The sequence below is a fragment of the Dendrobates tinctorius genome, unplaced genomic scaffold (genome assembly GCF_039654945.1).
Source record: "Dendrobates tinctorius isolate UK_male_01 unplaced genomic scaffold, ASM3965494v1 ptg000070l, whole genome shotgun sequence".
NCBI classification, from domain to species: Eukaryota; Metazoa; Chordata; class Amphibia; order Anura; family Dendrobatidae; genus Dendrobates; species Dendrobates tinctorius.
In genome coordinates, this window is record NW_027361738.1 from 8625972 (window position 1) to 8638703 (window position 12732).

At 41.8% G+C, this 12732-nt stretch overlaps 1 protein-coding gene across 4 annotated transcripts in view; it reads right to left on the minus strand.

The window, feature by feature from the left end:
• Positions 1-9149: 9149 nt before the first annotated feature.
• The window catches only part of TAX1BP1 (Tax1 binding protein 1), a 188044-nt gene continuing 184461 nt past the window's right edge, over positions 9150-12732 (minus strand). For all 4 annotated transcript variants that reach the window (XM_073581360.1, XM_073581358.1, XM_073581361.1 and 1 more), the window contains one exon: positions 9150-12404. In XM_073581360.1, coding sequence (XP_073437461.1) covers positions 12200-12404 — 205 coding nt within the window. In that variant the 3' untranslated portion in view covers positions 9150-12199. The remainder of the gene's footprint in view (positions 12405-12732) is intronic.

Here is a 12732-nt window from a genome sequence, read left to right on the forward strand (position 1 = left end):
TCATGTTGGGTGATTAGAACCCCGGCAGGCAGTCATGTTGAGTGGAGCTGATCCCTGCAGGCAGTCATGTTGGGTGATTAGAACCCCGGCAGGCAGTCGTGTTGAGTGGAGCTGATCCCTGCAGGCAGTCATGTTGGGTGATTAGAACCCCGGCAGGCAGTCGTGTTGAGTGGAGCTGATCCCTGCAGGCAGTCATGTTGGGTGATTAGAACCCCGGCAGGCAGTCGTGTTGAGTGGAGCTGATCCCTGCAGGCAGTCATGTTGGGTGATTAGAACCCCGGCAGGCAGTCGTGTTTAGTGATGAGGAACCCTGCAAGCAGTTGTGTTGTATTCTTTTACATACACGTGTATCTCCTCCATTATTCTCATGACATTGAGATCTTGTATTCATGTATCAATTTCTGTGTTGACAAAAACAAGCAATGCTGCCCCAAGTATTAATTTTATTTTTCACATTTTTCTGTAATTTTATCTAAATTGTGAAACCTCTCTGTTATAAAAAAAAAAAAAAAAATGGAGCTTTAAAGCACTTTGTAGTTCTCTATTGCCAACCAAGCTAATGTTTTTTGCAATGCCAATTATTGTAATACGGCACAGGAAATGTGCAAGTGGACTGCGGCACTCCTAAAGTCTCCATTAATAGAAAGGAGGCCGAGCAGTTGGAAAGGAATTTCAAGAGACTCTCCTTTGATGTTTATTGTGATTATTCTTTTAATTGTACTTTCCTTTTGTAATGTTTGTTTCATTCCACATAGAGCTATCTGTTTAGCCTTACGGATCACCGCTGCGGTGCGTTGTGTGCTGCGGGTGGCACGGTTACAGCCACCTGTCTTACATTAACATGTCTGGATCATTCCTTGCTCATCTAATGTACAGAAATCCAAACAGAAATGAAATTGGATGATCTAAACTGAAAAATGGGGCGAAAGAAGATCTGAATGTTTTGGTTTTAACGTTTCCATAAATGGCATCACGGTAGCGTTACTACTATATCTTGTATTGCAGCTCAATTACTTACCATTAAATAAGGGAGGGGGGGGTTGCAATACCAGACACAGCCTGAGGTCAAAAGTGGTGCTGTTAGGTGAAAAGAAAAAAAGTTGACCCTTTCTATAATTTCAGGCAATAAACTACTGAATTAAGGCCGGGGTCACACTTGCGAGTGTGATGCGCAAGTCTCTCGCATCAATACCCAACACTGACACTGGCACTCGGGACCGGAGTGTGCGGCTGCATGTCTTTCTATGCAGCTGAACGCTCCGGTCTGAACCGCTGGCGGCAGTGCCGGGTATTGATGTGCGAGTTTCTCGCATCACACTCGCAAGTGTGACCCCGGCCTAATTCTCAATATTATGTTATGACCAGTAACAGCATTATGGAAGTAGTGGATTCCAAGATTGCTGTTCTTTAGATGAGCGTGGTATCATTTTGTGAAGTCTTTTCTGCAGGCAGAATTCATCACAGATGTCCTTTTTTTTTGAGGGGGGAGGGGAAGGTTGTACAGAGGAAGAAATATGTATGTTTATGGAAAGGAATCGTGGACATGTCTCATACATGACTATGAGGACACACTAGTTCACATTATTTGCTGCCATACTTATGGGGTAGTTCACAAAATCTCCGCATCCACGGAGCAAGTGATATGCTCGAAAGTTACAAAAAAAAAAGGGGAGGTATAAAGGTATCCATAGAATGTAATGGTCAGACGCGGTTCGGCTGTGATTACATCTGAACCTTTTCGTTATTGGATAAGCGCAGTATAACAGGCTTTTCCAGACTTAAAAAAAAGTTTGGATGTCAAATATGGGCACAGTCCGAACATTAGCGTCTATGGCTCAGCTGTACCAACCTTTCAATTCCTTTATTTGTGATTTTCAAACATAGGCACTGGATGGGTGTAAAAAAAAAAAAAAAAAAAAAAAAAACAAATATGTCAACAGACATTCTAGTACTTTGAAAAACATTCATAGACTTTCACCACATTCTAATCTGAATCGGATATCTGATGCACAAAATCAGGAGGTTTTTATATTCTCTCTGCCATTAAAGAAAAAAAAAGCTCTTAAAAAAGGTGTCATTATAGTGGACCGGTCTGCCACCGGTAAGGTTGGGAGGGAAGAATGCCAGTCTTACGGATACTGTGGACGTACGAGTTGGGCTACATTCCACAACCATTTCTGTTTTTTTGGTTAATAAATCATGGACTGTTTTGCTCTCTTATGTCATTCATTCATTGTGCCGTTGATATACATCTGCTTTAAAATCTGAAGGTAAACAAACCAAACGCTTTATCCAATGACACTTAAAGGGAATCTGGAAGCGTGATTTCACCCCCAAAAATTATTTATATGTGCAAGTAGCTCTTTAAAAGACAAGTCCAGCAATACCTTTCTATGATCGGAGGGACATGCAAATAAGGCTGAAGGACTACGGTAGATCTGAAGCCTTTGTCATTCCAGCTCTATTCCCAGCCCAGAGCTGCCTCATCCTGCTTGACTGCCAGCTCCTGCACTCATGCAGGATGATGCAGTGTGACTTCAGGCAAAGGGGCCATCAGTTAAGCAGGAGGCAGGTATGGGCGAGGAATAGAGCTGGAGTGACAGAGGCTTCAGATCTTCAACCTCAACCTTAACAATGAATCAGTTAAAAATAAATTAACAGATGGAAAAGTGATAGAAAACAGATGTCTTCTTTTTCCCATGGATCCCAAAAGATTTAGCTGGCCAAATGTGATCTGCAGAAACTTTAAAGCAGGGTTCCCCAACTCCAGTCCTCAAGGCCCACCAACAGGTCATGTTTTCAGGATTTCCTTAGTATTGCCCAGGTGATAATTGCATCACCTGTACAACACAAGGGAAATCCTGAAAACATGACCTGTTGGTGGGCCTTGAGGACTGGAGTTGGGGAACCCTGCTTTAACGGAACAGCCACACGGTTCTGTTAAATGGTTCCAGTGCGGTCACCTTTAAATAGGACAGCACATGGAGGTGAAAAACAGACATGGGAATGCAGTTTTCACTGTGTTTGTCTAAGTGATTTTTTTTTATCATGTAGATTAATAATAAGGTGGACCATTAATGAGCTGCATGTTCACTGATACTGATAGCGTCTTGTTTCTACAACGGTTCTAAGGAGCAACGGTCAGAATTTTAAATGAAAATAGAAAAAGTACAGGGATCAGGGGCTAGTGAAAATGTTGGGGTATTGATTGAAAATCCAATGATTTTGTGCATCAGTCATCTAATCTGACTTTTTTTTAAATGTTCAAAAACCCAAAAATTGTGAATTTTGCTTCTATAGAAGATACGTTGCTTTCCATTAGAGAAAACAATGCTTAGGGCATTGCACATGGTGGAGAACCCAGGGCCGTTCTGTGAACCCCTTCACATCTGCTGCCTGATCCAGACATGGGGATGAAGCATTCAGCAAACCCTATTAGGCAATTTGCAATCTTCTGCATTGTTGGCAGCCCTGCCAGGGTAAAAAAACAAAGCCTGTCTCTTTTTTGGCAGCGTTCTTTATATCCCAGGCAGGATGTTAGAGCAAAAGCTAAACAGTTGTAAAATAATAGCATTGTTGCATGTAGATTCTTTTCAGCTATAAAACTGAAATTCCAGTTTCTATTTCCCTACTCCGTGTGACAGTATTATTCCACAGGTAAGGATGGGACGACTTTGTTACATTGTGTATAGTGAATGTATTGTACCGTGTCTGTGAAAAGTGTTTAAATTATATTTTCATATGTCTTGTTGGGGACAGAGTACATTAAGTTGGAAGGTGACAGGGGTTTTAATGTTTTCAATCCGAAGGCAACTTAATGAATCAAAAACTCCTGTCAAAGCTGCTTATAAATGTAAATCAAAGTTAAATAAACTGCCTCTGACTGAGAACAAGTACAAGCGGCTCATTATTTTTGTTCCTTTGTGGTTTTAAAGGTGATAAGTTCCAGCGGCGCACAGACTCATAAAAGGCGGCGGAGGAAGAAAATGTATATAAATACATACAATTACTCCCAAGTTCTAAACAGGCCAATGAGTAAGACGCCCGGCTCGACAAAACACTCTGCATGGCGATATTAATCTTAAGATGCACCGGTCACCTCCACACGGAGGCGGCCATTTTGTGCGCTGAAATGATTAAAACTGGATCGGATACATTTGCTACAAATCACTAAGTGACAATCAGAACTTACAGAATAAAATCCAGTCTATGGCCGCCAGCGCCAAGCCAATACTGAAAAGAACAAGTGATACAAAATAACCACCGAGGCCTCCTTCACATGTCCAGTATGTGTGGCATCCATTTGTATCACGGATACACCTATGCTGTTATGTTTTTCATGAACCGTGTGTCCATGCAATTCACACAGAGACTAGGGTTCAGGCGACCTATGAAAGTTCAGGTTCTGGTACACAACCAAAACTTTATTCCAAAGTTCAGTTCTGGTACCTGAACTCCATTGAAAACAATGGGGACCTGAGTTTTGGGCCTGGGCAAGAGAAAAAAAAAAAATCTTTCTGCAATAGACTTCTGTGGAAAGTCCATGTTTGGCGTTTAGCATTGGATACTAACTATCCAGAACACATTTGCAAATAGCTTTGGATAAGTCTCTGAGCTTTCCACTGAGATTTCTGTCTATTCCTCAAGACAAAACTGCTTCCCTTAAACATCTTGAGTTTTGATTTAGTAGTACCCTTTGGGTCATTGTAACAGTCATCGAAACAGATTTTGCTCAAGAATATCCCTGTATTTTACACAATCCATTTTCCCTGTCCCTGCTGCCAAAAAACATACTTACATCATGATGCTGCCACCACGTTTCACTGTGGGGATGATGTTCTTGGGGTGATTAACGGTATTAGATTGGTGCCAGACATGGCATTTACCTTGGCGGCTAAAAATTAAATTTTGGTCTCATCTAACCCCAGCACCTTCCTCCATACATTTGGGGAGTCTCCCTCATGTGTCTTTTGGAAAACTAAAAACCAACCTTACAATTTCTGTAAGTAAAGGCTTCTATGTGCCCACTCTTCCATAAAGTCCACATCTATGGAGTGTACATTTTTTTGCGGTCTTATGAACAGATACTCCAGTCTCTGCTGGGGCATTCTGCAGCTCCTTCAGGGTTACCTTTGGTCTCTGTGCTGCCTCTCTAATGCCATCCTTGCCCGGGTGGAGTTGTTTTGGGCAACTCTCTTGGCAGGTTTTTGTGGCACCATGTTCTTTCCATTTGATGAGAGAGTTGATGGTGCAGTGGGGAATCATCAGAGACTGGTATATTTTTATTTTATAACCCAAACCCAACATGTACTTTTCAATAACTTGGTCCCTGACTTGTTTGGAGATCTCCTTGTTCTTCATGGTGGTGTTTGGTTAGTGGTACCTCTTGCTTAATAATGTAGCCATTAAGAAAAGATGTGTATATACTGACAGACCATGGGACACATACAGTGCTGTGCAAATTAATTGAGACAAAGCATTTTTTTAAGTAAAATCTTAAGTTGGTTACCAGTCAGTGATTCAAACCAGTTTTAACTGCTTTGAACAAGTGTGAGTGCCTGTTCAAAGCAGTTAAAACTGGTTTGAATCACTGACTGGTAACCAACTTATGATTTTACTTAAAAAAATGCTTTGTCCCAATTAATTTGCACAGCACTGTAGATTACACACAGGGGAACTTCCTGTCACTAAGCATGTAATATATGAAGGTAACTGCTTGCACCAGAAATTTTTAGGAGCTACACAGCAAAGGAGTGAATACATATGCACATGCCAATTTTTCAGTTATTTGATCACATAAATTGAATTTATGCCTATATTTCTCACTTCACCAACTTAAGCGTATTTAGTGCTAATGCATCACACACCAATTGGATTACAAAAATATTTAAACACAGGTTGTAATGGAACAAAATAGGTAAAAAGCCAAGAGGCAGGGGAGGAATACTTTTGCAAACCACTGTATAACACTTCCTTACTAGAGCTACTACTTTCTGCTTTGTTCATATTGTCTGCATTTTCCCTCCCCATCAGGAACATAAGGCAAATCCATATGTATGGGGCTCCTGACTAGAGTTGAGCAAATTTGGTTCCGAATATGATCTGCAGCGAATATTGTTTTTGCAATATTTGTTAAACACAGCTGAACATCATTAACCCCTTCATGACCCAGCCTATTTTAACCTTAATGACCTGGCCATTTTTTGCAATTCTGACCAGTGTCCGTTTATGAGGTAATAACTCAGGAACGCTTCAATGGATCCCAGCGATTCTGAGACTGTTTTTTCGTGACATATTGGGCTTCTTGTTAGTGGTAAATTTAGGTTGATAATTTTTGCGTTTATTTGTGAAAACAATTAGAAATTTGGCAAAAATTTAGAAAATTTCGCAATTTTCAAATTTTGAATTTTTATTCTGTTGAACCAGAGTTATGTGACACAAAATAGTTACTAAATAACATTTCCCACATGTCTACTTTACATCAGCACAATTTTGGAAACAAATTTTTTTGTTAGGAAGTCATAAGGGTTAAAATTTGACCAGCGATCTCATTTTTACAACAAAATTTACAAAACCATTTTTTTTTTTTTTTTCTAGGGACAACCTCACATTTGAGTCACTTTGAGGGGTCTATATGGCAGAAAATACCCAAAAGTGACACCATTTTAAAAACTGCACCCATCAAGCTACTCAAAACTACATTCAAGAAGATTATTAACCCTTCAGGTGCATCACAGCAACTAAAGCAATGTGGAAGGAAAAAATGAACATTTTAATTTTTCCAACAATAGTCAGCACTTTGAACCCCCAGGTGCTTCACAAAAGTTTATAACAGTGCGGTGAAAATAAAAAAAAAAATTTTTTCCTCAAAAAATTATTTTTTAGTGCGCAATTTTTTATTTTCACAAAGGTACCAGGAGAAACAGGACCCCAAAAGTTGTTGTCCAGTTTGTCCTGAGTACGCTGGTACCCCATATGTGGGGGGACCACTGTTTGGGCACACGTCAGGGCTCGGAAGAGAAGTAGTGACATTTTGAAATGCTGACTTTGATGGAATGGTTTGTGGGCGTCATGTTAGATTTGCAGAGCCCCTGATGTACCTAAACTGTGGAAACCCCCCACAAGTGACCCCATTTTGGAAACTAGACCCCCCCAAGGAACTTATCTAGATGTATGGCGAGCACCTTGAACCCCCAAGTGCTTCACAGAAGTTTATAACGCAAAGCTGTGAAAATAAAAAATAATTTTTTTGCTCAAAAAATGATTTTTTAGCTTGCAAATTTTTATTTTCACAAGGGTAACAGGACAAACTGGACAACAACTTTTGGGGTCCAATTTCTCCTGAGTATGCTGATACCCCATATGTGAGGGGGGAACCATTGTTTGGGCGCACGTAAGGGCTCAGAATGGAAGTAGTGACGTTTTGAAATGCAGACTTTGATGGAATAGTCTGCGGTCGTCGTTACGTTTGCAGAGCCCCTGATGTGCCTAAACAGTAGAAACCCCCCACAAGTGACCCCATTTTGGAAACTAGACCTTCCAAGGAACTTATCTATATGTCTGGTCAGCACTTTGATCCCTCAAGTGCTTCACAGAAGTTTATAATGCAGAGACGTGAAAATAAAAAAATCATTTTTTATCTACAAAAATAATTTTTTAGCCCCCAATTATTTTCCCAAGGGTAACAGGAGAAATTAGACCACCAAAGTTGTTGCGCAATTTTTCCTGAGTCAGCTGATATCCCATATGTTGGGGTAAACCACTGTTTGGGCACACGTCGGGGCTTGGAAGGGAGGGAGCACCGTTTGACTTTTTGAACGCAAAATTGGCTGGAATCAATGGTTGCACCGTCGCGTTTGGAGACCCCCTGATGTGCCTAAACAGTGGAAACCCCTCAATTCTAACTCCAACCCTAAACCCAACACACCCCTAACCCTAATCCCAACCCTAACCATAACCCTAACCCCAACATACCCCCTAACCCTAATTCCAACCCTAAACTTAGTTCTAACCCTAACCCCAACCCTAATTCCAACCCTAACCCTATTTCCAACCCTAGCCCTAACCCTATTTCCAACCCTAACGGAAAAATAATTTCTTTATTTTATTAGTTGTTCCTGCCTATGGGGGTGATAAACGGGGGGGGGTATTTACTTTTCATTCTATTTTGATCACTGTGAATTTATCACAGTGATCAAAATGAATTAATGAATCTGCTGTCAGCGAGCGCACTGCGCATGCCATTTTTCAAGATGGCGGCGCCCATGAAGCAGGACCGTGGGACACCGGGAGCCGGAGAGGGACATCGGAGGTACCGGGGGGTGAGGGGGGGGGGGGTCGGAAGATGGGGGGAGCCTAGAGAAGGGGGAGCTTAGAGAAGGGGGAGGGGAGCAGATGATGACGGTGGCGGCACATTGCCGCCGTCAGTCGGTATCGGGGGCCGATTGGCCCCGTGAGTCGGGGGGGAGGGGGGGTCGGATCAAGGTCTCCAGCCATGTCCGATGCTACTGCAGCATGGGCCATGGCTGGATTGTAATATTTCATCAATTTTCATTGATGAAATATTACTATCGCTCTGATTGGCTGTTTCACTTTTAACAGCCAATCAGCGATCGTAGCCACGTGGGGGCGAAGCCACGCCCCCTGTGGTGAAGAACAAAGCCCCCTGCATCTGCGGGTCGGGTGACCTTTTAGTGACCCAGGTCACCCGACCCGCAGGGGGGGCTTTAAAGTCAGGACGCCACATAGGCGTCACTGGTCAGATTGGCACAGGTTTTCATGACGCCTATGTGGTCGGGAAGGGGTTAAAGTCAATGGGAGTAAAAATTACTGAATATTTTCGGAATCAATCATAAACCATACATTCAGCACGAATAGGGTTCCAATATAGCACGAATATAGCAAATTCGGATTCGGCAACAGAATTCGAACAAATTCGCTCAACTCTACTCATGACACAGATTGCATACAGATCCATATTACCGATGTGCTGGAACCCCAGATGCCATAACAATGCATTCTCCCCAAGTAAAGGCCCCTGTAACAAGGCACGTAGTTTTTTTTTTTCTCTCTTTTCATACATAATTTCAAACAACGCATAAGAAAAAACATGCCTTCATATTTATGGAAAGACCGAAGAATGACAACACTTATTGAAGGATTGGATTTTACTTTATTTAAAATCTGATTAGAGAAAACAAGTCAGAACAAGTTACAACTTTGATAATTTATTCATGTTTAATAAGGAAAAACATAATTGTGAGGATTCAGCATCCATACGTGCACTTTAATGAGGCGCTTTTAGAGACTATATACATTAGAAGGCGTTTAGATGATACACGGCCAATGACCAATAATGTATAATAGCATATTGTGTGCAACAAATGCAATCAAGCTAGTAATAGTGATTATTTTCACATTTACAGAAGACGTTTATAAAATGGACTACACGTGGTCGCTCCCAAGTCGGAGACCTGCTTTTAGTTGACAATGTACTCTGGATATATGGAAGCTAGAAGCCAATCAATTGTGAGGAAAACATTTTTTGCAACGATTTTTTTTAAAGTGCCCCTCATAATGAGCATGTACTGCACAGAAGTGTAACCTGGCCATTATCTGGCCGGCGGTTAAAGTGAACCTGTCACAAACTACATATACCAATGGCAGCTATACACAGGAGATAGCGGTTGGCCAAACATATGGCGCTCTCTCTTGACTCGCTCACATACATGACCACTTGGCTGTACCGAGCATTCATGTGGAAAGTGGAGAAAGCCGCCGCTGGACCCATCTGGCAAAAGCTGGATACCCTGAAAGCAAAGTATCAAGCATTGACATTCCGAGTGCCTGATCTTTCTCTCTCTTGAACTCGTGTGTTGGAGGAGTCAAGAGGCATTCACACATCAGACAGTGGGTTGAGATGACTTTAATGTGTATGAGGGCGCTAAGTGTAGCCATTTTGATAGTATGCTCATGTAGGTTAGGGGGAAGATTCCCAGTGAGTCCACAATGAGGCAGCCTACACGTGGGAGTCTTGCATGCAAAAATATGAAGCTGTGCAATCTTCTTAGGTGGCTATGTGCTAGAGCCAGAGGGGTCATATTATTCTGTAAACTGTGTTCCAAATTATTAAGCAAAAAGAGTTTGGGAGTGATAAGGTTAGAATTTTTTTGTCATTTAAACTCCTTGATGGTGATGTGTGTCAGGGCTCTTTATATCATTGAAAGCAATTGCAGATACCTGTGCAAATTAGTTTGGCAGGTGTGTCCAAATAAAGGCAAGACTACTTAAGAAGGCTGTTCCACATTATTAAGCAGCCTACATTTTTTGCCAAAATGGGAAAGAAAAAGGATGTGTCGGCTGCTGAGAAGCAACAAATTGTGGAGTATTTAGGTCAAGGCATGACAACAGTCAACATTGCCAAGACACTTCATAGTGATCATCGCACAATCAAGAAGTATGTAGCTGATTCCCAGCACACACGTGTGCCTGCTGATAAGGAAAAATTGAGGACTCTTTCCAACAAGCAATTGCGTCAGGTTAAAAGAGCAGCTGCAAAAATGCCTTGTCATAGCAGCAGACAAGTTTTTGAAGCTGCTGGTGCCTCCAACATCCCCCGAACAACAAGATGCAGTGTCCTTCAGAGGTTTGCAGCTGTGCGTAAGCCATCCTGTCGACCACCTCTATCCACTGCACACAGGCAGAAACGGCTCCAGTGGGCCAAACAATACATGAAGACTGACTTCCAAACTGTTTTGTTCATCGATGAGTGCCGTGCAACGCTCGATGGTCCAGATGGATGGAGTGGAGGATGGCTGGTTGATGGACACCCCATGAAAACACGGCTAAGGCGCTAACAAGGAGGAGATGGAGTAATGTTTTGGGCTGGAATCATGGGGAGAGAGATTGTCGGCCCCTTTAGGATCCCTGAAGGGGTAAAGATGAACTCCATAATCTATGTGGAGTTTCTAAAACAGCACTTCCTGCCATGGTTCAAGAGGAAGAACCGTGCTTTCCGCAGCAAAATCATTTTCATGCATGATAACGTCTCATGCTGCAAATAACACATCTGCATCTCTGGCTGCTATGGGCATAAAAGAGGACAAACTTATGGTGTGGCCACCATCTTCCCCTGACCTCAACCCCATTGAGAACCTCTGGAGCATCATCAAAAGGAGTGTGTATGATGGCGGGAGGCAGTTCACATCTAAGCAACAGCTCTGGGAGGGGATTCTGTCCACATGCAAAACAATTGAAGCACAAACCATCCAAAAACTGACAAATTCAATGGACGAGAGAGTTCAGAAGCTTCTTTCGAACAAGGGGTCCTATGTGCAAATGTAACATCACCGAGAATAAAGTTTTGACTTGAAAACTGTTTGATTTCATTTTGTAATAAGCTGATAATGCTTATAATTTCACAATTGACCATTTTTTTGTTCAAAATAAAAAGGTTGAAAACTCTGCTGTGCATAATAATTTGGAACATGCATTTTGTGTGTTTCTTATTTTTAACAATATACTGTTTTCATAGGCAGTTTGTTCAAAAACATTGCAATTATACTAGAATATTAGATGACTGGAAAATAACAATGACTGCAATTCATATAGGTAATGTAGAGAAAATATGAGGAAATATTTTTGCATAATAATTTGGAACACAGTGTATTAGCCACGGGGACACCAGGTGATTAATTTTGTATACGTAACTACCTGTACTCAAATAGTGGTCACAGATACGAGCGCCCCACTAGGACGAGCAAGAAGAGGATAAATCAGAACATACATGTTTGCCATATTAATTGAATGTCTCTGCTGTTACATTGGTGCAGTTAGGCTTTAGGGATGTTAAATAATATTACATGGACCGTGTGACCAGATAAACATACATAAGTCATGTCAAGCAAACTCCAGAACTACCAAATCACATAGCACAAAATCAAATAGTAGAACACATGCAGCGACAGACCACCAGGAGCCTTTCATACATTAAACAGCTAAACTACCAGAATGCAGTCTCTCGGAGGTCTGATACATACAGAGGTGAAACCCCTCTACCAGAAAGTGAAATCACAGGGGGTAAACTGTTTATTTGAGCTCTAGTTAGATTGCAGTGCATGTGTCATATCTGTTGCTGTAAGCGGCTTCTTCTAGTTCTTAAGGTGAACTCACCGCTACTACACCACAAAGCCGAACAGACTTAGTTCTCGAAATTCAGGACATTGCCATCAAAATGGCTCTGCACATGTCGCTCGAATGCCTGCTGGTCGAACTCCAGGGGCAACTGCTCATTGCACATTGGGCACACTTTCCAGTGACTATCCACATGCTCCTCAAACTGGCTCTGATTGTAGTTGGGTGGAAATACCATGGTACACAGCGGACATTTCTTCTGTAGTGTGTATCTGAAAAAGAAACATAACGTCAAAAAGGATAAGACCACTTTTTGCTCTACAATTAGCTGTCGGCAGTATTTCATAATCAATACATTTGTTTTGCAGTGCAGGTTGCGAGCGTAGGGAAGGTTGCAACAGATTTCATACATATAGCACCATAAGGCTGTGTGCCCACGATGCGATTTTTAAGCATTTTTCAGCGCGAAAACGCTGTGAAAACGTTTAAAAATCTTGTACAGAACGCCCCCCCATGCATTCCTATGGCATTCCGCACATGCTGTGCTAATGCTGCGCTTTTTTCCACGGTGGAATCGCATCGCAGAAAAAAATCGCAGCA